Source organism: Bos indicus x Bos taurus, chromosome 19 (genome assembly GCF_003369695.1).
Source record: "Bos indicus x Bos taurus breed Angus x Brahman F1 hybrid chromosome 19, Bos_hybrid_MaternalHap_v2.0, whole genome shotgun sequence".
NCBI classification, from domain to species: Eukaryota; Metazoa; Chordata; class Mammalia; order Artiodactyla; family Bovidae; genus Bos; species Bos indicus x Bos taurus.
This window is the reverse complement of record NC_040094.1, coordinates 6,105,522-6,132,159: the sequence shown is the minus strand read 5'-3', so window position 1 is coordinate 6,132,159 and position 26,638 is coordinate 6,105,522. Positions and strand designations below refer to the sequence as shown.

Below are 26,638 nucleotides of genomic sequence, written 5' to 3'. Positions count from 1 at the left end.
CTGGTTTTGGAATACCTAGAAAAGTACCTTTTAGAAAACAATTTATTTCATCCCAAATTCTACCACGTGATTTAATGTCTTTATTTTATTTTTAACTTTTGGCTTCTCCTCACAGCTTGACCAGAAACTGAAACTTCACCCATGGCAGTGAAAGAATAGAGTCCTAACCACTGGACAACTAGGAAATTACCAAATGTCTTTTTGTAAATGTTACTAATAAACCAGTTGAAGGAATAAAAGGCATAATTAATATGTTAGATTTTCGTTGAAATCTATGTAACTGCAATATGTGGATTTATATCCAAGTGCACCTTATTTAGCACTTCAATACATGTACACATACAACTTATAGACAACTAATTAATTGGAAGTCTTGCATTGTTGTATGGCAGAAACCAATAAAATATTTTAAAGGAATCATTCTCCAATTTAAAAAAAAGAATATACTCAAAAAATAAAGTATAGCATGGTACTATAATTAAAGAAAAAAAGACTTACTGATTTATTATTACAAAGACTAAAATAACACTTCTAGAATAGACTCATAGGAGCTTTATGAGCAGGAACCTAATTCCTCCACCTCAATAAATTTTTATACCTACTTCAAATTTCGTAACAAGCAATATTGCCAAAGAACCCTAAAGTCTTTTAATTGTTCCCCTAAAGTGAAAAGATAACCAAAAGGAAATAGACAAAGGACAAGATGTAGTAACAGTGGAGGAAAGATGTATTGGCTTAATACTGAATCCAAAACCAAACAATCTCTTCCCTCTCCACTATTTTGCCTCCTACTTCATTACCATCACCATCATTATTTTAAAAAGCACTGGGGGGGCTTCCCTGGTGGTCCAGTGATTAAGAATCCACCTGCCATTGCAAAAGACATAGGTGTAATCCCTGATCCAAGAAGATCTCATGTGCTGAGGGGCAACGAAACCTGTGCACCAGAACTACTGAAGCGCTTGCAACCTAGAGCCTGCACTAGGCAATAAGAGAAAGCACCACACTGAGAAGCCTGAATGCCTCAACTAGAGTAGCCCTCACTGGCTGTAACTACAGAAAGCCCACACACAGCAATGAAGACCCAATGTAGCCATAAGTAAATAAACAAATAAAACCACAAAAATAAATATATAAATAATTAAAAATCACATGAGAAAGGTGTTTCAACAGAAGCTACTGAGGGGATATACATTTAAATGTCTTTGAAGACTCACCAGATTGTTTCAATCAAGTGACTCAGGATCTTTAGTCGATTATTGAGTGTGAGAGTTTATGCTTATGTTTTAAGACTTAAGAAAAAAGGAGATGAAGGAGGCTTTTCCATAAGAAAGAGCACTCATTGTTAGCCTTTCCAAGGGCATAAATTGTTCTTTCAGGTCCACACACTACATTAAGTAACCAGATTCCAGACAGGACATACAGGGCATTTCCTGATTTTATGTTCAACTAAGTGGAGGTGATGGAATTCCAGTTGAGCTCTTTCAAATCCTGAAAGATGATGCTGTGAAAGTGCTGCACTCCATATGCCAGCAAATTTGGAAAACTCAGCAGTGGCCACAGGACTGGAAAAGGTCAGTTTTCATTCCAATCCCAAAGAAAGGCAATGCCAAAGAATGCTCAAACTACCGCACAATTGCACTCATCTCACACACTAGTACAGTAATGCTCAAAATTCTCCAAGCCAGGCTTCAGCAATACGTGAACCATGAACTTCCAGATGTTCAAGCTGGTTTTAGAAAAGGTAGAGGAACCAGAGATCAAATTGCCAACATCCGCTGGATCATGGAAAAAGCAAGAGAGTTCCAGAAAAACATCTATTTCTGCTTTATTGACTATGCCAAAGCCTTTGACTGTGTGGATCACAATAAACTGTGGAAAATTCTGAAAGAGATGGGAATATCAGACCACCTGACCAGCCTCTTGAGAAATTTGTATGCAGGTCAGGAAACAACAGTTAGAACTGGACATGGAACAACAGACTGGTTCCAAATAGGAAAAGGAGTACGTCAAGGCTGTATATTATCACCCTGCTTATTTAACTTATATGCAGAGTACATCATGAGAAACACTGGGCTGGAAGAAGCACAAGCTGGAATCAAGATTGCCAGGAGAAATATCAATAACCTCAGATATGCAGATGACACCACCCTTATGGCAGAAAGTGAAGGGGAACTCAAAAGCCTCTTGATGAAAGTGAAAGTGGAGAGTGAAAAAGTTGGCTTAAAGCTCAATATTCAAAAAACGAAAATTATGGTATCTGGTCCCATCACTTCATGGGAAATAGATGGGGAAACAGGGGAAACAGTGTCAGACTTTATTTTTTGGGCTCCAAAATCACTGCAGATGGCGACTGCAGCCATGAAATTAAAAGACGCTTACTCCTTGGAAGGAAAGTTATGACCAACCTAGATAGCATATTCAAAAGCAGAGACATTACTTTGCCAACAAAGGTCCATCTAGTCAAGGCTATGGTTCTTCCTGTGGTCATGTATGGATGTGAGAGTTGGACTGTGAAGAAAGCTGAGCACTAGAGAATTGATGCTTTTGAACTGTACTGTTGGAGAAGACTCTTGAGAGTCCCTTGGACTGCAAGGAGATCCAACCAGTCCATTCTGAAGGAGATCAGCCTTGGGATTTCTTTGGAGGGAATGATGCTGAAGCTGAAACTCCAGTACTTTGGCCACCTCATGCAAAGAGTTGACTCATTGGAAAAGACTCTGATGCTGGGAGGGATTGGGGGCAGGAGGAGAAGGGGATGACAGAGGATGAGATGGCTTGATGGTATCACTGACTCAATGCACATGAGTTTGGGTGAACTCCAGGAGTTGGTGATGGACAGGGAGGCCTGGCATGCTGTGATTCACTGGGTTGCAAAGAGTCGTACACGACTGAGCAACTGAACTGAACTGAAAAAGATTTGGCTGAGGTCAGAAACATCTAAGAAAGTTAGGTAAGTGTGGCTTTTAGTACTTGTAAAATATACCTCAAAAGCATTTAGCACATTTTAAAGTACTGAAGTGGCTTTTAGTACCTGTAAAATATACCTCCAAATTTAGCACATTTAAAGAACAATTATGAACAATAAGAAAAAAAACGGATTAGGAAAGATGAGAAAGAAGAAACATCTTAATGAGGGCATTTGGGGAAACAGGATATTAGTAATGGTAGGAAATCCAGAGTTTGTCTATGAAAGCAAGACTCAAAGTCTCTTTAAAACTCTACAGGTGGCAAGTCGTGATCCAGGAAGCATGCAAAAATATAATAGCTCATGAATATCATCATAGACTAGTTAATAATGACAAAACATCAGAAACCACCTAAAAATGTAAAAACTTATAATTGGTTAAATAATTTAGAATATACCCACATACAAGAATACTAGATAATCATAAAAAATGATCATGCAGATCCATTCCTTCCGGTTTGTTGACTTGGAAAGAAGTTCCCAATACACTATTATGTGAAAAAAAATAGCTGTGTAAAAACAAAATGGACAGAATAATTTCATCATTTAAAATCACAGTTATGGAAAAATATAACTAAAATGTAAATAATAATGACTGATAAGTTTATTTTTAAAATCAGCTATTTTTAAGTTTTGTCTTTAAATTATTATTTTCTGAATATTAAATGATGAGGATATATATTTTGCTGTATTATTTTGATAATAAAGAAAAAATATTTTAAAAATTAATTATTAGGTTTGGTATTCAAGATAGGTTCCTTCTAGTCATCCCTCTTTAAAGTTATTTTTCTTTTTTATTTATTTTTATTTTTTAAATTTAAATTTATTTTAATTAGAGGCTAATTACTTTACAATATTGTATTGGTTTTGCCATACATCAACATGAATCCGCCTTTTAAGTCATTCTTTTATTTACATTTGTTAAAATACCAGCAAATTTTAAAGCTGAAAGAGAAAATAACATAGATCTGGTGTTTGCTAAATAAAATTGGCTATATCCTTTAAATAATGTCTTATGATTACTGTGTTGTAAGCAACTTGGCAAGTAGTAAAAATAAATACAAATAAATAAGGGCTTTCCCAGTGGCACTAGTGGTAAAGAGTCCGCCTGCCAATGCAGGAGATACAAGAGATTCAGGTTCAATCCCTGGGTCAGGAAGATCCCCTGGAGGAAATGGCAACCCACTCTGGTAATCTTTGCCATGGGCAGAGGAGCCTCATGGGCTACAGTCCATTGGGTCACAAAGATTTGGACATGACTCGGTACACACACACAAATAAACAAAACATATCTTTTTCTGCTATAATTTCAAAAGAAATGACTAGTCAAAGAGACTCATAATACCAACAGCCTGAAATTACCAGTCTCTTTAAAAACAAATGTGGAATTCTTCTTGCCACTGATTCTGTTTAGAAATGCAGTGCATTGGAGAAAGTCTGGACTAAAAGTTAAGACATACAAGTTTAAGTTCTATTTCTGCTGCCTAGGAGCATGTGACTTTGAGCAGCCACCTACCTACTCTGCCCCCTTGAATAACAAGATCATTTATACCTTTAAAGGTTATTTTTTGGCCCTACAAATTAACCCACTGCAGTATTCTTTGCCTGGAAATTTCCACGGAAGAGGAGCCCAGTGAGCTACAGTTGAGGAGGCCACAGAGAGTTGTACACAAATGAGCACACATAATTCACTCAACTAATATTAAAAATGTAAACATTCCTTGTTGTAAAGTTAGACCTACAGATTCAGTATTATGTGTCATCACACACACACACACACACACACACACACACAAAGAAATAACAGCATTTAGAAATTGTGACAATTATTTGTACAACTGACAGCAGAAATTCTTTGAGACAACATTAGCTATTTATATAATCCTAGGGTTGTTTAACTTATATGCAGGGCACATCATGTGAAATACTGGTCTGGATGAATCATAAGCTGGAATCAAGATTGCTGGCAGATGGTAAAGATCTCATTTAAAATTTATGGAGAATTCAAAAGCTTTACAGACAAGCAAAAGTTAAGAGAATTCATCACCACCAAATCAGTCTTGCAACAAATACTAAAGGGACTTGCACAGCCAGTAAACACAAGAGAAAGGAAAGACCTATTAAAACAAACCCAAAACAATCAAGAAAATGCCAATAGGAACATATGTATCAATAATTACCTCAAATGTAAATGGATTAAATGCACCAACCAAAAGATACAGATTGACTGAATGGATAAAAAAATAAGACTCAAATATATGCTGCTTACAGGAGACCCACTTCAGACCCAAAGACACATACAGACTGAAAGTAAAAGGATGGAAAAAGATATTCCATGTGAATGGAAACCAAGAGAAAGCTGAGTGGCAATCTTTATTTCAGACAAAAGAGACTTTAAAGAATACTATAAGAGACAAGGAAGGACACTACATAATGATCAAGGGATCAATCCACGAAGAAGACATAACAGTTGTAAATATTTATGCACCCGTAGGAGTACCGCAACACCTAAGGCAAGCAGTAACAGGCATAAGAGGGGAAATCGACAGCAACACAGTAACAGTAGGGGACTTTAACACCCTACTTACACCAGTGGACAGATCATCAAAACAGAAATCAGTAAGGAAATACACACCTTAAATGAAATATCAGACCAAACGAACCTAACTGATATCTTCAGGACTTGCCATCCAAATGCAGAAGAGTACACTTTCTTCTCAAGTGCACATGGAACATTCTCCAGGATAGACCACATCTTGGGCCACAAATCAAACCTCAGTAAATTTACAAAAACTGAATTTGTATCAAGTATCTTCTCTGATCACAATGCTATGAGACTAGATATCAACTACAGGGGAAAAAAAACTGCAAAAAACACAAACTCAAGGAGATTAAACAATACATTACTAAATAACGAAGAAGATACTGAAGAAGTAAGGAAAGAAATCAAAAGATTCTTAGAAAAAAATGACAGTGAAAACACGTTGACCCCAAACCTATGGGATTCAGCAAAAGCAGTTCTAAGAAGGAAGTTTATAGCAATACAGTCATACCTCAAGAAACAAGAAAAGCATCGAATAGACAACCTAACTCTAAATCCAAAGCAGCTGGAGAAAGAAGAATAAAAACACCCCAAAGTCAGCAGAAGGAAAGAAATCATAATGATCAGAGCAGAAATATATGAAAAAGAAATGAAAGAAACAATAGCAAAGATTAATAAAAGTAAAAGCTGGTTCTTTGAGAAGACAGACAAAACTGACAAACCACTAGCCAGACTCATCGAGGAACAAAGGGAGAAAAATCAAATCAACAAAATTAAAAATGAAAAAGGAGAGGTTACAACAGAAAACACAGAAATACAAAAGATCATAAGAGAACATTATAAGCAACTATATGCTAGTAAAATGGACAACCTAGAGGAAATGAACAGATTCTTAGAAAAGGTCAACCTCCAAAGACTGAACCAGGAAGAAAACGAAACTTTGGACAATCCAATTACAAACACTGAAATCGAAACAGAGATCAAAACTCTCCCCAAATACAAAAGCCCAGGACCAGATAGGTTCATAAGGGGAATTCCATCAAACATTTAGGGAAGAGTGAATGCCTATTTGTCTGAAACTCTTCCAAAAAATTGCAGAGGAAGGAATACTTGTAAACTCATTCTAAGAAACCACAATCACCCTGATACCAAAACCAAGCCAAGACAACACCAAATAAGGAAATCACAGGCCAATATCACTAATGAACATAAATGCCAGAATCCTCAACAAAATTCTAGCAAACAGAATTCAATAATACATTAAAAAGCTCATCCACCGTGATCAAGTCGGGTTTATTCCAGGGATGCAAGGATTCCTCAATATATGCAAATCAATCAAAGTAATACACCATATTAACAAATTTAAAGATAAAAACCATATGATCATCTCAACAGATGCAGAGAAAACCTTGGACAAAATTCAGCATCCATTTATGATAAAAACACTTCAAAAAATTGGCATAGAAAGAACCTACCTCAACAGAGTAAAGGCTACATATGAAAATCCCACAGCAAAAAATTATTCTCAGTTTTCAATGAAAAACTGAAAGCATTCCTCCAAAGATCAGGAACAAGACAAGGATATCCACTCTCACCACTATGATTCAACATAGTTTTTGAAGTCCTAGCTAGGGCAGTAAGAGAAGAAAAATAAATAAAAGGAATCCAGATCGCAACCTAGTGTCTATTAAACAGAGTGAGTAAGTCAGAAACAAATATAAATATCACATACTGACACATATATATGGAATCTAAAGAGATGGCCAAAGATAGAGAAGCTCTATACATTCAGCAAAAACATGACTAGGACATGACTGTGGCTCAGATTACGAACTCCTTATTGCCAAATTCAGATTTATATTGAAGAAAGTGGAGAAAACCACTAGACCATTCAGGCATGATCTAAATCAAATCACTTATGATTATACAATGGAAGTGACACATAGATTTAAGGGACTAGATCTGACAGAGTGCCTGATGAACTATGGACGGAGGTTTGTGACATTGAGGAGATAGGGAGCAAGAACATCCCCAAGAAAAAGAAATGCAAAAGAGCAAAATGGCTGTCTGAGGAGGCCTTACAGATAGCTGAGGAAAGAAAAGAAGCAAAAAGCAAAGGAGAAAGGGAAAGATATACCCATTTGAATGCAGAGTTCCAAAGATAAGAAATAAGAGATAAGAAAAGGCTTCCTCAGTGATCAGTGCAAAGAAATAGAGGAAAACAACAGAATGGGAAAGACTAGAGATCTCCTCAAGGTGATTAGAGATGCCAAGGGAACCTTTAATGCGAAGATGGGCACAATAAAGGACAGAAATAGTATGGACCTAACAGAAGCACAAGATATTAAGAAGAGGAGGCAAGAATACACAGAAGAACTGTACCAAAAAGATCTTCATGACCCAGATAATCACGACGATGATGTGATCACTCATGAAGAGCCAGACATCCTGGAATGTGAAGTGAAGTGGGCCTTAGGAAGCATCACTACAAACAAAGCTAGTGGAGGTGATGGAATTCAGTTGAGCTATTTCAAATCCTAAAAGATGATGCTGTGAAAATGCTGCACTCCATATGCCAGCAAATTTGGAAAACTCAGCAGTGGCCACAGGACTGGAAAAGGTCAGTTTTCATTCCAATCCCAAAGAAAGGCAATGCCAAAGAATGCTCAAACTACCACACAATTGCACTCATCTCACATGCTAGTAATCCTCAAAATTCTCCAAGCCAGGATTCAACACTACATGAACTGTGAACTTCCAGATGTTCAAGCTGTATTCAGAAAAGGCAGAGGAACCAGAGAACAAATTGCAAACATCTGCTGGATCATCGAAAAAGCAAAAGAGTTCCAGAAAAACATCTACTTCTGCTTTATTGACTATGCCAAAGCCTTTGACTGTGTGGATCACAATAAACTACGTAAAATTCTGAAAGAGATGGGAATACCAGACCACCTTACCTGCCTCCTGAGAAATCTGTATGCAGGTCAAGAAGCAACTGCGGGGAGCGAGCTCCGCCCCTGGCAAAGGTCTTGAGGAAGGAGGCTTGGCATACGCAAAGGCGGGATCAAGCCTCAGGAGTCTCCCTGGAAATTCTCCAGCATCTACCCCCAAAACCAGAGTCTGCCTACTTTCTGCTTTGTGCTTTCACCTACACCTCTGACTTTATGGGGGGCTGTCCCCCACTACCTCTCTCTGAAAAAAGAGTTACCTTACAGCTCCAGTTAATAATTCTTGGGTGTGACAGTGTTTAAACCTACAAACTCCTTTGGAAATCCTCTAGCCTGCCTGAATAGGTTTTTCCGGCCACATGTGATTGTTCAGAGCCTCCCAACCATGAGAGGCAGGAGATGTTCGAAACTGTCTAAACACAGATTCCTTTGAGTAGTTAAAAGATTGATTAGAAATTGTATTGGTGAAGGGTTTTTCACTTATTGGGCCAATGTTTGCTGCTAAGTCTCCATACCCCTTACCTACTGTGTCCTTGGCAGTGTATTGATTGATATAATGGGTGTAGAGAAATGTAAGTAGTAGCCTCAATGTTTGTAACCTTGGACGCTTGAGTTAATTCTTTTCTTGATTGAGCCCACCTCACCTTTGCCCTACAGGAATGCAACTCTATCCAATGCTTTTTGGAGGCTGGCGCCTGACTTTAGAATAATCGCCTGACTTTGGAATAATCACTTTTAGAGAAAAATAAGTTGCTTAAAATGTTAACAGGCCTCCTGGCCAGAAGATGATGTAAATCACCTGAACTTTTGCATGTAAGTTTGAAAGCCTGGCTTCGATTAGAACCAGGAACTGCTGTCCTTGCATGACTCCATCCCTTCCCCCATTATCCTCTATGCACAACTTAAGGTATAAACTACTTTGAAAAATAAAGTACACCCCTTTTTTGTTCACCGAAATTTGGTCTCCCCATGTCATTCTTTCTTTCACCTTCTGGCTGAATTTTTCCTCTGAGGCGGGGAAGCTTGTCAAGCCTACTAATTTTCCTGGGCTTCTAAGATCCGACCGGGGAGGCCTTAGTGTCTCCTCTCCTTCGGGAGGACAGGAGGACGCCTGTGGCATTCGTAGGTGACGTTAATTCCCTGCTTTGGAATTTTATTCAGCCTCTTTTCTCCACTAAATTTCCTCACTGAGCTATCCTCATTCTATTACTCTTTATATCCTTAATTAACGTTTAATTAAGCAATTGTTTCCTGATCTTCGCCTACGCCGTCTCTCCTTCGAATACCCTGGATCAGCCGGGGCTGGACCCCGGCAAGCAACAGTTAGAACTGGACATGGAACAACAGACTGGTTCCAAATGGGGAAAGGAGTATGTCAAGGCTGTATCAGAGAAGGCAATGGCACCCCACTCCAGTACTCCTGCCTGGAACATCCCATGGACGGAGGAGCCTGGTAGGCTGCAGTCCATGGGGTCGCTAAGAGTCAGACATGACTGAGTGACTTCACTTTCACTTTTCACTTTCATGCACTGGAGACGGAAATGGCAACCCACTCCAGTGTTCTTGCCTGGAGAATCCCAGGGACGGCGGAGCCTGGTGGGCCACCGTCTATGGGGTCACACAGAGTCAGACACGACTGAAGCGACTTAGCAGCAGCAGCAAGGCTGTATATTGTCACCCTGCTTATTTAACTTATATGCAGAGTACACCATGAGAATCATTGGGCTGGATGAAGCACAAGCTGGAATCAAGATTTCTGGGAGAAATACCAATAACCTCAGATATGCAGATGACACCACTCGTATGGCAGAAAGTGAAGAACTAAAGAGCCTCTTGATGAAAGTGAAAGAGGGGAGTGAAAAAGTTGGCTTAAAGCTCAACATTCAGAAAACTAAGATCATGGCATCCAGTCCCATCACTTCATGGCAAATAGATGGGGAAACACGTAAACAGTGACAGACTTTATTTTGGGGGGCTCCAAAATCACTGCATGAAATTAAAAGACACTTGCTTCTTGGTAGAAAAGTTATGACCAACCTAGTAACCTCTGCTTACTTAAAAGCAGAGACATTACTTTGCTAACAAAGGTCCACCTAGTTAAAGCTATGGTTTTCCCAGTAGTCATGTATGGATGTGAGAGCTGGACTATAAAGAAAGCTGAACACTGAAGAATTGATGCTTTTGAACTGTCGTGTTGGAGAAGACTCTTGAGAGTCCCCTGATCTGCAAGGAGATCCAACCAGTGCATCCTAAAGGAAATCAGTCCTGAATATTCATTGGAAGGACTGATGCTGAAGCTGAAACTCCAATATTTTGGCCACCTGATGTGAAGAGCTGAAGACTCTGATGCTGGCAAAGATTGAAGGCAGGAGAAGGGGACGACAGAGGATGAGATGGTTGGATGGTCTCACTGATTCAATGGACATGAGTGTGAGTAAACTCCGAGAGTTGGTGATGGACAGGGAGGCCTGGCATGCTGCAGTCCATGGGATCGCAAGGAGTAGGACACAACTTTGCAACTGAACTGAACTGAAGCCCATCAGCAATGCAACTCATTTGTCTTGAAGTTGCAAGGATAGCAACATGCAAGCCACAGCCCAAACCAGTGGGAAACAACAGATAATTGCTTCAAAGAAGCAGTTCTAGGCTTCTTGAAAGGAGATAATTAGACCAACAGCTTACTGCTCACACAAGTTTCCTGAGACTGACTGCCCTCTGCTTGGTAAGCAATGCAATCCTATGTACCCTTGTCCTAAATGCTTATGACAGTATGCCTAATAAGCCAAGGCCTCTGCTTTTATGGCATATACATGTTTCATTGGGAGATAATAAAAATGGAAACAACATGAGCTAGTTTCAGATACCGAAAGGTAACAGATCATATGTGACTAGACAGGAGATTTAATTTAAATTCCAGCTAAGATCCACATAATAGATGAGCCAGGAGAAAAACAGGGACCCAGAGTTCCAGGTGGAGAACAGGTATCAAGGCAGCAAAAAGTTTGGAGAGTTTACAGAACAAAAAGAGTGTGGCAGTATCATGGCGGATGGGGAGAGAAAAATGAAGTCAGAGAAGCAGGTAGGGTCTTAGAATCTTAGGGGTCATTGTAAGGAATATGAATTTTTGCTTGATCTTATTTCATACAATCTGACTATTCTCAGAAGACCTGCATTTGCTTTTTGCCTTATCTCTTATCTTTAACTTCTGCTCACTCTAGGTAGGCTGACTGAACCCTAGCCTGAATTATGTCAAAATGTCAGTCAGGCCATCTGAGATATAATCAATCTGGGGGAAGGGGTTACTACAAAATGAAAATATAAAGCTCCTTGTTAAAAAAAAAAAAATTATTAACAATTTCAAAATAGTGACAGCAGAGCATTAAACTAAGTACATGGTCCAACTAAGTAAGGGGCCTGTTTAAGAGCAAGGCCCTGTGTGACTGACTGCACAGTTCACAAACCCATGAGGCTGGCACTGATCTTGAAAACCATTACTTGAAAAAAAATGGCTTTTACTGATAAATGACTTCTGTTTTCATTTCACCTTAACTGTCAATCATATAAACTTATTCAAGACCTTTTAAATGGAGTAGCCTTTCAAATATGTTAGTTAAAAGAAGCTGCCAGGAAGTAAGAAACTAGCATATTCAGACTTACTGAGAGAACGTTATGCCACTATCCTGCACTAAATGGAAAACATAATGAACACAGTAAACATACTAAACACATAGTAAAGATACTAAAAAATGTAATTACAAACCAAATTTTAAAAACAATACATCTTTATAATCTTTGAATCTTCAGAAAGCCTAAAAAACCAATAATCGGATAAGAAAACATCATGACTATCAAACCATTTTTTTCCCCATTTTTCCTTCTTTTCCTACCTTCACCTATTTCACTCAACTGTCACCCCTCCTAAATGGTTTGTATGAAAAATAACCTACTATTTTACCTACTATGTAAAATTGGACATGATCAAGCAAGAAGAGATAAGAAAGCCTTCTTCAGCGATCAATGCAAAGAAATAGAGGAAAACAACAGAATGGGAAAGACTAGGGATCTCTTCAAGAAAATCAGAGATACCAAAGGAACATTTCATGCAAAGATGGGCTCGATAAAGGACAGAAATGGTATGGACCTAACAGAAGCAGAAGATATTAAGAAGAGATGGCAAGAATACACAGAAGAACTGTACAAAAAAGATCTTCACGACCCAGATAATCACGATGGTGTGATCACTGACCTAGAGCCAGACATCCTGGAATGTGAAGTCAAGTGGGCCTTAGAAAGCATCACTACGAACAAAGCTAGTGGAGGTGATGGAATTCCAGTTGAGCTATTCCAAATCCTGAAAGATGATGCTGTGAAAGTGCTGCACTCAATATGCCAGCAAATTTGGAAAACTCAGCAGTGGCCACAGGACTGGAAAACGTCAGTTTTCATTCCAATCCCAAAGAAAGGCAATGCCAAAGAAGGCTCAAACTACCGCACAACTGCACTCATCTCACACGCTAGTAAAGTAATGCTCAAAATTCTCCAAGCCAGGCTTCAGCAATACATGAACCGTGAACTTCCTGATGTTCAAGCTGGTTTTAGAAAAGGCAGAGGAACCAGAGAACAAATTGCCAACATCCGCTGGATCATGGAAAAAGCAAGAGAGTTCCAGAAAAACATCTATTTCTGCTTTATTGACTATGCCAAAGCCTTTGACTGTGTGGATCACAATAAACTGTGGAAAATTCTGAAAGAGATGGGAATACCAGACCACCTGATCTGCCTCTTGAGAAACCTATATGCAGGTCAGGAAGCAACAGTTAGAACTGGACATGGAACAACAGACTGGTTCCAGATAGGAAAAGGAGTACATCAAGGCTGTATATTGTCACCCTGCTTATTTAACTTATATGCAGAGTACATGATGAGAAATGCTGGACTGGAAGAAACACAAACTGGAATCGAGATTGCCAGGAGAAATATCAATAACCTCAGATATGCAGATGACACCACCCTTATGGCAGAAAGTGAAGAGGAACCAAAAAGTCTCTTGATGAAAGTGAAAGTGGAGAGTGAAAAAGTTGGCTTAAAGCTCAACATTCAGAAAACGAAGATCATGGCATCCGGTCCCATCACTTTCTGGGAAATAGATGGGGAAACAGTGGAAACAGTGTCAGACTTTATTTTTCTGGGCTCCAAAATCACTACAGATGGTGACTGCACCCATGAAATTAAAAGACGCTTACTCCTTGGAAGGAAAGTTATGACCAACCTAGATAGCATCAAAAGCAGAGACATTACTTTGCCAACAAAGGTTCATCTAGTCAAGGCTATTGTTCTTCCTGTGGTCATGTATGGATGTGAGAGTTGGACTGTGAAGAAGGCTGAGCGCCGAAGAATTGATGGCTTTTGAACTGTGGTGTTGGAGAAGACTCTTGAGAGTCCCTTGGACTGCAAGGAGATCCATTCTGAAGGAGATCAGCCTTGGGATTTCTTTGAAAGGAATGATGCTAAAGCTGAAACTCCAGTACTTTGGCCACCTCATGCGAAGAGTTGACTCATTGGAAAAGACTCTGATGCTGGGAGGGATTGGGGGCAGGAGGAGAAGGGTACGACAGAGGATGAGATGGCTGGATGGCATCACTGACTCGACAGACGGGAGTCTCAGTGAACTCCAGGAGTTGGTGATGGACAGGGAGGCCTGGCGTGCTGTGATTCATGAGGTCGCAAAGAGTTGGACACGACTGAGCGACTGATCTGATCTAATCTGATAGGTAACTAGAAAGGGTTCATAAGATCCAATTATTTGTTGCTAAAAAATGATATTACAAATTAAATGTGCCAAGTCTGAGATATCAGTCCAGTCCCTGATGTTTTAAGTTTGAAATAAACATCTCTACCTCCAGGAAAGGGCTGCACTAGCCTTGCCCAAGGTGTCCGCATTTCATTCATGGTAGAAGCCATTACTTAGCATTATTTATCAGAATGATTTATGCAACATCACAAGCATATTCAGGCTCATTAAGAACTGCAGTCAACACTGTTCTACTGCTATCAAGATTACTGTACCTTGGAAAAGAGTAATTTCATTTGCAATTAATTATAAGCAAAAATCCAAAACAAAGACATTATTATTGACAAATTTATGCTGCTACCTGTTGATATATTGAAGGGTTGCCTGGAAAAAAGAATAGTCAAAGGGAATGCTTTGTTGGTTTCAGTGACATTAACATTTGCATGGGGTTTGAGTCTATGCTGTAAGGAATTTAAAATATGACACGTTTTAACGTAATAGAGATGACAATCTAGTGTAAGAACTAAGGTCGTTACAGATAAAAAAAAAAAACAAACTGGCAAACATTCTCATAACACAAGAATAAATTTTCAGAATCAAAGAATCTTGAAATTTTTGTGCCAAAGTAGAAGAGTCAGAAGATACTTTTTTTTTATTTTTTGGTTTGTAATTTTCTGGCCCTGTGACCACAAGTTAATCAATTATTCTTTCAAGGTGACCATCATCACTCACCTGGACTACTGCAATTGCCTCCTAACTGTTCTATTTTTTTTTTGCTCTCTTCCCCTTAGTCCACTCTCCATTCCAAAACCAGCATCTTTTTAAAAATAGGAATCCGATTTCACTTGTAAGCTTCATATTATTTTTAGAATAAAATACAAACCCTTGATACTCCAGTTAAAAAAATAAATAAATAAATAAACCTTGGACGTGGCTTAAGAGGTTCTATTACCTGGCCCTGTATACCTGCTCTGACCCATCTATCACTCTTCTTCCTGCTCACAATGCTAGGAACACACTGGCCTCCTTTTTGTTTTTCAGTGGTAAGTAGCTCTTTCTTGCCTACCTGCCTTTGCATGATTTAGAATTGTCATTGGTAGGTTGCTCCTTATCATCACCCTGGACTAAGCTCAAATAGACCTTTCTTTAGTGCCCCTCCTCTTGACTTTCAATCACACTGTACTGATTGTTATCTGAAACTCTTGTGTATCTGTTACTTGCCTTTCTCCTGAGTCCCTTCAGTAAAAGGACACATTCTATAACTGATCTTCTTTGACTTTCTCTGTGCTGTAGCCCCAGTAGGTAGAACGATGTCTGGCCCACAGTAGTACAATAAATAAAATGTTGAATGATTTGAAGTCATTTAACTTCTCAGGATTTCAGTTTTTTCATCCACAAAATGGGTATAACTACTCTGGACATTAGCAATAAAGTATCTTCATATATACTGTTACGATTTTTATTTTACAAGTAAGGCCGCTAAGTTTTAAAGAGGTCAAATAACTGGCCTAACGACACAAGGCCATAGTGAGGACCCGGGTATGAATCTAGACCTGTGTAACCTCGGAATCTGATCTCTAATAGTTGCTTGCAGGATGCTTCCTTTCATTACGGCAAAATCGGCTATGCAGTCCGCCCCAGCATGGTCTGCAGGACAACTGAAAAAACCTATTATATCCCCCGTGCGTTTATTTTTCAAGATAAGCAGTCCATTCCCTTCAACCCCTCCTTAAATGATCCTCACATCCCGGTCACCATCCTCTCAAAAACCAGTCTGACGACGTCTCTCCCGTCCCAGAACTGGTTAATTTTCACTGGGCAAGTGGTTAAGGGACACGAGACCAACAGAAGCCGATTCGCAGGAGCTGAGAAAATAAAGGTGTGCGAGGGTCCAAGCGGGCTGTGGTTGACACAGGAAGGCTTCCTGGGAGAGGTAATTCTTGAGCCCAAACCCAGGACACCGATAGCGGACCTGCCACCAAGGGCCCGCGTGGGACACGGCCGCGGGCAGCCGCCAGGGCGAGACAAAGCCTGCTGGGGGCTGGAAATTTCAGGGACACAAGCCATGTGATGATGGAGTGCACGCGGAGGAGCGCGAGGCGTTTTCCTGAAAGTAAGTTAAACAAATACTGGAGGAAAGCGAAGTGGGAGGAACAGTTATTAACAAAATCGCGAACTTACCCGGCCACCGGGCCTCCGTAGCCCGACCGCAAAAGCGGCTACCTGAGAGCCGTAGCCTAGGCAGCGGCGGGCTCAACCCAGAGCTCGCGAGACCGAGGAGGCCTCGCGAGATCCGCCCCCTTGCCCCTGACAGGCGGACGCGCTTTCCGGGCGTCATGGGAGGGCTCTGGCGTCCGGCTTGGAGACGCGTCGTTTTCTGCGGGTGGTCTTGGAGCCACCTTGGGCGCCCAACCCGGGCTGCTGAGAGGGCAGAGCCGTGTCTCCGGCCGGGGAGGAGCGGGCCGGCGGGTACTGAGCAGGGACTGAGGCGGCTTGGGACATGGAGGCGCCCGAGCCCGGCGGAGCAGCCGGCTCGGCGGCCGAAGAGCACGAACCCCTACACGCGCTCGCAGGAGGAGGACTGGCGGCGGCGGAACAAGACGGTCCTCACCTACATGGCCGCGGCGGCGGTGGGCATGCTGGGCGCGTCCTACGCCGCCGTGCCCCTTTACCGGCTCTACTGCCAGGTAGGGCTGGCGCGGCCCGCCGGGCGGCCCTTCTGGAGGGGCGGAGGGCCGGGGCGGCTCCCTAGACCTCGAGGCTCCGCGGGCCCCGGTGGAGGACTGTCCCAGAGGAAAACGGGCCTTGAAGTTCATCAGGAAAGCTAGTGACAGAGCTGCCGGTCCAACTCGAGCTCTTGTGTTCTTGCCCGGACCCCACTGCCGAGTGAAATAATTCCCTGCTCTCAGAGCTGACACCCGAAAGGTCTGCAGCCTACACTCATGTATCCAGCCATCTCCTGCTGCTCACACGCCTGCATGCTTTTAAAATGTAATTTATGTTCACACTTTCCCTCTGTGAAACACATACAGGTTCTGTGCAAAGGTTAACCCTGGAAACGGGAGTTGCTTCCTACTTATGCTTCAACTGGGAGTAGCTTTTTATCTGTACAAACTACTGTGATTTAGGACTTTGTATAGATGACTTAGGACTTCGAGGCTTTTCCCGTTTGTTAATATGTAACTGTAATGTTCTTCCTCCGAGCTCCCTTTTAGATCAGAAACTCCAGTGCAACAGCATCATTACCTGAGAGGGGAACTTGAGTACAGATTGTTGGATCCAACTCCAGAACTGGGTAATCAGGAACTCTGGGGCCCAGCAATGTGTATTTTAATAAGTTCCATAGCAGATTGTGATGCAGACTTAATGTTTGAGAACTGCAGGCACAGGGCTACTTCACCTGTTACATATCCATGTTTTGCTAAGTTCTTAAGCAGTAGTTTGCTGCTTTGGGCATTAGGTCACCCATGGAGCTTCTTAAACATATCAGGGCTTCCCTACCCCAGAGATTCTGATTAGGAGACCTGGGTAGGGCCCAGGAATTTCTGTTTTAAAACCGTGCCATGAATGAGAGCTACACTTTGGGTTCATTCACTAAGTGAGTAATAGCTGATTCCCAAACTTTGTTGTACATCGGAATCGCCAATAATAATGAAACTGGAATCTAAAGAACTTTTTAGTCTCTTAAACTCATTGGAAAAGACTCTGATGCTGGGAGAGGTTGGGGGCATGAGGAGAAGGGGACGACAGAGGATGAGATGGCTGGATGGCATCACTGACTTGATGGACGGGAGTCTCAGTGAACTCCAGGAGTTGGTGATGGACGGGGAGGCCTGGCGTGCTGCGATTCATGGGGTCGCAAAGAGTCAGACACGACTGAGCGACTGAACTGAACTGAATATCAGCACTTATATGGGAAGGGGGAGTGGCTTGATTGCTGGAGGATGAGTGTACAATGTGAGTTAATGTTCATCACAAGCTAGCCTGGACCAAGCATAAATCCCCAAACTACCACTGATGAAATCATAAACAGAACTGAATCCAAAACATCTAGTGTAGATCTCCCCAACCACGGGGCATGGGCGGGGGGGGGGGGGTGATTTTATTTTCCAGGGAATATTTAACAAAATCTGAAGACATTTTAGTTGCCACAACCTGGGAGGTGAAGGGGGAGCGTGCTGCCTAGTGGGCAGAGCAGAGAACAGACCCATCCCTCACCCCCGCCAGAAAAACAAAGAATTATCCTATCCAAAGTGTCACTAGTGCCAATGAAACCCTGCCCCAAACTGAAATGAACGACAGATTTCATTCACATGGATGAAAGTGCGGGGCAGGAAAGTAAAAATCTATTGTGGTTTGCAATCCTAAACTTAAATCACAGTTGGATGTTCAGTAGTGACATTTCCAAAAGAACGTCTTTTAATTTTTGGAATCACAGAACTTTAGAGCCCAAAATAAGGGATTATGTAAACGACTTCATACACCAAGCTCATTTTATGAGTATAGAAAGTGTAGCCCAAAGAAAGTAAAATTGAGTTTTTGGAGCTACTTAGTGACAGAACTAGACTGGAGCACAGGACATTTTCTTTTCAGGGCCTTTTTCTATTGTTTAATTTTGCAAATCATCACACTAATTTGAAGACTGTATTCAGAGACCGTCAGAAAGAAAACATTCAAGTGACTCAGAATGTTCAGAAACAAGTTACATCTTAAAACGTAGCCTTCTTGAACAGGAGAATAGGCTTGCCCTCTGATTAAACAAGGGTAAATAAAGGCTTGCCCTCTGATGTGTCTCGTAGTTTCATAATGTGTGGCAGTTTAGTGAAGCTGATTGACTTGTTTAACAAGCTAAGGTAGTAGTACTGTATTTTGCTGGGAGTCTTCCATAGCCTCAAATTTGGTATTTTTTTCCCAGTATAGTAACAGATTAATTATCCGGAGACCACAATTCTGGCAACCTCAAGCATCAGAAGAATGATGACCCTGGAAGTAAGGATTTTTTTTTAAGCATCTCTGATAAGGAAATAAGTAATGGCAATGAAGATAGACAAGAAGTGTCAGATACAGATTATCCTGATGCCTTATGATTAGTCCACTGAGTGACCAAAGAGGTTCTCTGATTAACTGATGATACCTATGTAAAAGCTGTACAGTACTAAAAAATACAGAAAAGATTTACAGAAACATTTTACCAACATGGCAAAATACTTAACGATGCTTGAGGAGAGCAGACTGTAGAAGTGAGTTTACAAACTAATCTGTCCACTAAAAGTTATGATACAGAAAAGGACCAGATGAGAATGTGGAAAATGAAATTAGTTTTATTGAAATGACAGCATTGTGGGTATATTTTATTTCTATTCATAATAGTTATTATGAAATACTAGCAATAAGGAGAAAGATGTTTAATGAAAAGTTCAGCTAAAAATTCAGAGCTCTGTTATCAGTGGAGAGTCCATTCTCTTTCAGATGATTCATTTTTGATCATTTTTACAACCAGGTGATTACAGAAAAATATGACTTTAACATACATAGACCCTTGACACCCAAAAAGTGGTCAGATCATTAGCACATTCATAGGAAATGGTCAGTGATAGTATATAAACCTTGCTGCTACTGGATTATTGTTTTTAAAATTTTGTTTCATCCAGTAAATAGGTCATCAGCACCTAAAACTACTGTACTTTTGTTTAGCATATTATGCCTTGTTATCTTTTCCTAGACTACTGGACTTGGAGGATCAGCAGTAGCAGGTCATGCGTCAGACCAGATTGAAAACATGGTACCTGTTAAGGATCGCATCATTAAAATCACCTTTAATGCAGATGTGCACGCAAGTCTCCAGTGGAACTTTAGACCTCAGCAAACAGAAATATATGTAAGTACTTAAAGCAATGTTTAAAAGATTGCTTTTTCCAATTTAAAGATTGATTCTTTCATCACTTACTGTTTCACAATTTAGGAAACATTCATCTGAACTTAATTTCAGAATACTGACACATTCCATTACTGTAATTCTTTTATTTCCACAGACTACTTTTTGACAGTGCACTACACCTAATGTAACAAGGTATTCTTTTAAGTTACATGGCGTCATAATAAAAGTTACTTTGGACCAATGGAAAATGTCCTATTTTTATTAGAATCATATTAAGAGTTCACTAAAAAGTTCTCTGGTCACCAATCTTGAGAGTAGGAACAGCTGTCCTGGTGTGTCAAACAGTAAAAAATATGTCTGCAATGCAGGAGACCTGGGCTTGATCCCTGGGTTGGGAAGATCCCCTGTAAGGGAATGGCTACCCACTCCAGTATTCTTTCTTGCCTGGAGAATCCCATGAACAGAGGAGCCTGGCGGGCTACAGTCACTGGGGTTTCAAAGAGTCAGACACAACTGAGTGACTAACACTTAAACTTATTTACCCCAGGTAGAGATGATATAAGAAACTGTTGGAAAACATTGGTTACGCTGGAAAGTAGTTTACTGGTTTACATCAAAATATCCCTCTCTCTCGGAGAAGGCAATGGCACCCCACTCCAGTACTCTTGCCTGGAAAATCCCATGGATGGAGGAGCCTGGTAGGCTGCAGACCATGGGGTCGCTAGGGTCAGAAACGATTGAGCAACTTCACTTTCACTTTTCACTTTCATGCATTGGAGAAGGAAATGGCAACCCACTCCAGTGTTCTTGCCTGGAGAATCCCAGGGACGAGAATCCCCTGGTGGGCTGCTGTCTATGGGGTCGCAGAGTCGGACACTACTGAAGTGACATAGCAGCAGCAGCAGCAGCAGCATCCCTATCTCTTAAAATAAATTTAAGGATTTTTGAAGTAATCATACTAAAAAGTTATATTCTAGCTCAGAAAGACTATGCACCTTAAAAGTTGCCTAACATCTTGCCTAGAAGATTTAACTGAAATTACCTCATGAACTGAGGAATAACCAGAAAAGTTTAATTGTAACTCTTATTGGAAAACTCTATGAATGTTAGTGCTTTCCCGGGTTAGTAATCCTGACTGAATCTCTTCAGTGATTGAGGGTGTTAAAGATTGTGGTTCTGAGTATTAATTCCAGTCACACCGTAGTATACAAGGTATTAGTGGCTAATCTGGTACATGTGACAGCATCCTTTGGACACTAGTCAGTGTCCAAATACTTTAAAGCTTGCGATTTATTTTATCCATTATTTTCTCTCAAAAGTATTAGTGCTTTTTGGCTAAATAAAATTTCTATTTAGTTGTTTTATTTTGGTCATACATATAATTTACTCTGGTTATAAACTAAGTTTAAGGTTGGTAACGTTCTCTAAAAAGTGAAGTGAAAGTTGCTCAGTCATGTCCAACTCTTTGCAACCCCGTGGACTGTATGTAGCCCTCTACCGTGCTCTGTCCATGGAATTCTCCAAGCAAGAATACTAGAGTGGGTAGCCATTTCTTTCTCTAGGGGATCTTTCCAACCCAGGGATTGAATCCAGGTCTCCTGCACTGTAGGCAGATTCTTTATCGTCTGAGTCACCAAGAGAACGGAAGCCTTTTTCTAAACAGAATCTTTAGTCAGTTTATATAATATTCAGGGTAAGTGTTAAGAATTAAGAAGGCTTGGCTGTTCTTGGACACATTTTAAATAACTCATCTGCAGCTTATCACTTCAAGACTTCAGACATATAAGAGAACAATCCGTAATGTATGTGTAGAGCAATGGTTCTCCACTGACATGCAAGTAACATTTGAAGATCAAATGTTCTTGATCTTCAATTTATTTTGCTGACTCTTAAAATTAGATTAGGCATTATGGTCTGAAATGAAAATACTAATTTAGTATGGAGTGCAGATTTGTAAGATTTAAAGTGTTGATAATGTGTATTTTCCTTAAAACAGGTAGTGCCAGGAGAGACAGCACTGGCGTTTTATAAAGCTAAGAATCCTACTGACAAACCAGTAATCGGAATTTCTACATACAATGTTGTACCATTTGAAGCTGGACAGTACTTCAATAAAATACAGGTATAACTAAATGCAAATGTTACAGAATGTGATAAAAGTACATGAGATTGGTACTAAATTTACTGCAGTGTTTTTTTAGAAGATACAAATTTTTGAAAGTTCATTTATTTTAAAATTCAAACTATTTTTTTCATTGCTTATAATAATTATGCAGAGGTTGAGAGCCAAACTATATGGATATCAGTTTTTTTAAGATTAGAAGAATTTGCTGATTCTCTATCTTTAAAAGCAAAACTCAATCAGAGATGAAAGATGCTGTTATCCTATCATAGAATTTAAAGATTATAATTAACAGTATGCTTATTAAAGCCAATAAATGAAGCACAGTTTCTATTCTAGGTAGCAGAATAGAAATACTAATTAATGAATACTTTTCTATAACTTTTAGTGCTTCTGCTTTGAAGAACAAAGGCTTAATCCACAAGAGGAAGTAGATATGCCAGTATTTTTCTACATAGATCCTGAATTTGCTGAAGATCCAAGAATGGTGAATGTTGATCTCATCACTCTTTCTTACACTTTTTTTGAAGCAAAGGAGGGGCATACGTTGCCAGTCCCAGGCTATAATTCAAATCAGCAACTAAGTCCTGCTTCAAATTTGTGATTTTTAAAAAGTCATGTACCTTGTCTTCTTAGAGAAGTATTTAAACTAATATGAAGCCTTCTGTTTTAAATGTTATGTACGGATGGTTCTTTTCTTCCCAACTCATTTATCCTACTTAAAATGTACGACAGTTCAAACCATGTATGTTAGCAGAAACTTGATTCAGCTCCCCTTTAGGTTATCAGCACTTCGTACTTGTAGCAATAAAATTTATTATTATTTCTCAAATAGTTGGTTATTTTCATTACGAATAGTCACTATTCTAAAAGCTCAAAACAAAAGAGTAATCACTGAGCCCTAACAGCTTACCCAAAGACTACATTTTGACTTCAAATCTGACTGTATTTCCCCTTTAAAATCTAGGGCTATTTTACATTCAGAGTACTAAATAAGTACTTTGAAAGTCTGCTACCATGAAATTTAAATAAAATGCATTAAGTATATCTAGTAGGCTTCCAACGTTTCTTGTGATAATTCCAAGTCCCCAGATTTTAAATCATAAGTGGGACTGTGAGGATTTACTAACATTAGAAGTTCTCCTGAAAAAAAAGAAAAAGTTCTTGAACTGTTTTAATAGTAATTCATTTGTCATTATAATTTGTGACAAAGGAAAGTACAAGTTATCCTGAATGTTTTCCAATAGACTTTCTTCCAAAAAGACAAAAACAACCATTTAGTGTTATAAAGCATTGTATTTAAAGGCAACCAATGTAGAATCCAGTGACCTCTTAGGGTAAACCTGAAATACAGTTGAACTACAATCATCAAAGCTTTCACAACTTATAATTCTAAATAAGAGTGTTATTTATAAAGAAGTGCAAATTGACTTTTACATTCAACTTTAGGTAAATAAAGGCACTCAGGTATTCTTCCTGAATCATACAGTTTTTCCATATCAGGCTTTCACTTATTAACAATTATTTTGTACTGAAACAGTCTTCATCTACTCTTACCCCATCTCTTGTGATGATTATAAATGTAGGAAGGCCTGTGAAAACATAAGGTGCTACATTTAACCTGGTTGGCCTCAGTACCATGAATTTTTGTTCTGCCTAAGTTTTAAGGGAATATATGTTACAACCAAGTTCTTCTGAGATAAAGCTTAAGCTGCTGTCAGGAACCCAACTGTGACTCTTCTGTTTAAACCTCATTAATGCAAAGGAAAAATGTTCCACTGTGGTTTTGATGTTTTGGAAGGTCTAACTTGTGGGTCTCAAAGCTGGACAGGGTCCACCTTTTGGAAAACTGGCACCCATAATGCTGCTAGTGAACTGGTCATCCATTTCCACCTGGAGTAAAAAGAAGAGTCAATTATCTCCATCCTTTCCCCTTTCCCCAGTCCTTGATAAGTAGACAGCCACAGTCAAGTAGAGGAAAGGTGGGAATGTACTGCTTCCACACGGCAAGTGTGAAGGGAATAAACATGGTTAATAGGTTACTGGTGGCTGTGTGCATTTATTAGTAAATAAATGGAATGATTAGTAAAGCAACAGAATCCAGACCAACCTAGAATAACAATAAATGGGTTCTACCAGTCCCAGTCACCAAGTATTAACTGTACATAGAATACAAATCTGATTCTATTGCTAAGAATTTTTTATTGATCAGCTGTTTTTGTTAGCATTAATATTTTTATACCATAAACCGATTTCTGCATTCCCAAGATTTATAATTTTTAGCTAACATGGTCACAAAGAATCTGTCTCATTGATCATTACAATTTGAGTGACATAGGAACTTGTGGAATAACTTCACTCATCAAAGTGTCAGACTGAGATGGCCCTTACAGAACATAAATAATAAATGTAGAAAGTGACAGTTACACTAAAATCATGTGGGATGTAAGGTGTGTGAGTTGAAGTCTTTACCTCAACAATTACTGTGACTTTGAGCTCCTTTGTGGGGATGAACATCAATCTCTTCATAAACAGCTCTGAAACAAATAAGTCATCATGGTAAATTGATAAATATCATGGTTATAGATCAATTTCAATGTACTATTTTGGCTTTTAACTGCCATCATCTTAAAGCAAAAATCTGGTGCCATTTTAGGTGTTGAGGCTATATCAATAAATAAAAACAAAGGTCTCTGCCCTGAAGCTTACATTATAAAAACTACTTTAGATCCTAATGCTGCTGTTCCCATGCATCTTACAAATATGTATCTTATATAACCATCATATAATTTAATGAGAAATATGGCTCAAATTTAGACAGCTTGCTTTCTGCTTTAAAAAAAAAAAAAGCAAAAATTGTTCAGCTTTCCCTGGCTTAAACATTAAAAATTAATATTCTAGCTTATTTAACCCCTGTCTTCTTTGTACTTTGTATATAGTCATTTTTCTGTGATAGTCTTCATTTGTCTTAACGTATGTCTATAGATAGAAAATATCTATACCTACAAATATGGCATTAATATACACAGTATAGCAACACATGACTAAGAAAAAAAACTCATAAAAATCAAAGCACTTTGAAGACATAATCGCTAACTTCAAGAAGTGCCAGCATGGTCCAGAAATTTTAATGTTTCTCAGTTTTGTCTTTCATTTTCCACAGAAATATTTTAGCCTCCTTCACGCTACTCAGATCTCTGACGCCCCTCCTCTCGGTTGGAAAAACCTAATATCTTAACAAATTAAATGTCTACGTGGAAACCTGATGTTACCATCACCAAATCTTCAAATCTGTTTTCATCTGCACCATCATCTACTTTTATGATCCTATCTATTAACCCCTGGCTTCTTGAACACTTCACTCAGTCTCCCTCCCTGAATCTTCAACCTCTCATTCTCTACTAAATCTTACCCCTCAGGATTCACAGATGTTCCAGCATTTCCCATTTTACAAAATAATACAGTCCTTTATCCGATGTCTACTTAATTGCGTCAGTAATACTCTAGCTGCCAGACCACTTTCCCCAAGTCCTTCGTGTTTAAGTTTCTTTGTAAGCTGCCTGTGCACCATCTACTTCATCCCTTTTTAATGCACTGAGATTTGCCTCTGTCCCTGTCAACTTCTACTGAATCACTCAAGATTATCTGTCACTTAGTCCATTGTCTAGTGTTGAGTCCTTGTCTGTCTTCAGCGACGTTCATCGCATTTGTGCACTCCCTTCTTTTTGTTTCCAAACTGCGATTTCCACATCTGGGGATAGGTTCCGTATTGTTCTCTTTGTTCCTGACTTTTCCATTTCTCTCCCCAGTGCCTGCAACAGATTCCCAAACTTGTCACTACACTAAAAACTGCAGGTCTTAATTTGAATGTCACTTCTCAGGCTTTCTCTAACCCCCAATTAGTTCTTTCTGTTATATATTGTCAAGTCAATATCTTTCATACTATTAACACAAACTGCAAATACATGTTTGCCTGCTGATTTAATTTCTGCCTCCTTATTAGATTTGCCCTCCATTAGGTTCAACGTTATAAATTAGGCACCAATCATTTTCCCTTGTACATAGTCAATTTTCAGTCATATGTCAAATGAGTGAATTGTGTATGTATATGTATGTATATTCATAAGTACTATAATCTATGTTCTGCTGGAGTAGAAGTTCTTAACCTGGGGTTCATGGACAACCAGTGATGTGATAATCCCAGGACTTTTCATGTAAGATTTTATGCTTTCCTTAGGGAGAAGTTCCCTGGATCTCATGTAGCATTTAAAGAGATTGAGACACCCTACCACGCAGAAAGTAAGAACTCAGTGGCGGTGGTAGTTCTTCAGTCCTTAAGTCATGTCCGACCCTTTGTCACACCATGGACTGCAGCATGCCAGGCTTCCC

At 39.6% G+C, this 26,638-nt stretch overlaps 3 protein-coding genes across 10 annotated transcripts in view; 1 reads left to right on the top strand and 2 right to left on the bottom strand.

Moving 5' to 3' along the window:
* Nucleotides 1–16,511, bottom strand: part of STXBP4 (syntaxin binding protein 4) — a 249,819-nt gene extending 233,308 nt beyond the window's left edge. For 4 of the 6 annotated variants that reach the window (XM_027516895.1, XM_027516894.1, XM_027516897.1 and 1 more), the window contains exon 1: nt 16,431–16,511. The gene's annotated coding sequence lies outside the window, so the exon portion shown is untranslated. The remainder of the gene's footprint in view (nt 1–16,430) is intronic. The other 2 variants (XM_027516899.1, XM_027516896.1) reach the window with 2 other exon arrangements.
* A 31-nt stretch (nt 16,512–16,542) lies between these two features.
* Nucleotides 16,543–23,296, top strand: LOC113877112 (cytochrome c oxidase assembly protein COX11, mitochondrial). Its single transcript, XM_027516902.1, has 4 exons — nt 16,543–16,936; nt 19,972–20,127; nt 22,124–22,249; nt 22,638–23,296. The coding sequence occupies exons 1-4, from the start codon at nt 16,586–16,588 to the stop codon at nt 22,851–22,853; spliced, it is 849 nt and encodes a 282-aa protein (XP_027372703.1). The 5' UTR covers nt 16,543–16,585; the 3' UTR covers nt 22,854–23,296.
* Nucleotides 23,297–23,525: 229 nt separating this feature from the next.
* Nucleotides 23,526–26,638, bottom strand: part of TOM1L1 (target of myb1 like 1 membrane trafficking protein) — a 61,934-nt gene continuing 58,821 nt past the window's right edge. For all 3 annotated transcript variants that reach the window (XR_003506693.1, XM_027516900.1, XM_027516901.1), the window contains 2 exons: nt 24,722–24,786; nt 23,526–24,142 (listed from right to left, as the gene is read on the bottom strand). Coding sequence is in view for 2 of the 3 variants with exons in the window: in XM_027516900.1 (XP_027372701.1) it covers nt 24,723–24,786 (64 nt within the window). In the remaining variant the exon portion in view is untranslated. The remainder of the gene's footprint in view (nt 24,143–24,721; nt 24,787–26,638) is intronic.

Excerpts from the sequence above, each read along its gene's own strand:
- LOC113877112 (XM_027516902.1), top strand. The coding sequence starts at position 16,586 with ATGGGAGGGCTCTGGCGTCCGGCTTGGAGACGCGTCGTTTTCTGCGGG. Across the intron at positions 20,128-22,123 it reads CTCAGCAAACAGAAATATAT|GTAGTGCCAGGAGAGACAGC; the intron begins GTAAGTACTTAA and ends TCCTTAAAACAG. Across the intron at positions 22,250-22,637 it reads AGTACTTCAATAAAATACAG|TGCTTCTGCTTTGAAGAACA; the intron begins GTATAACTAAAT and ends TATAACTTTTAG.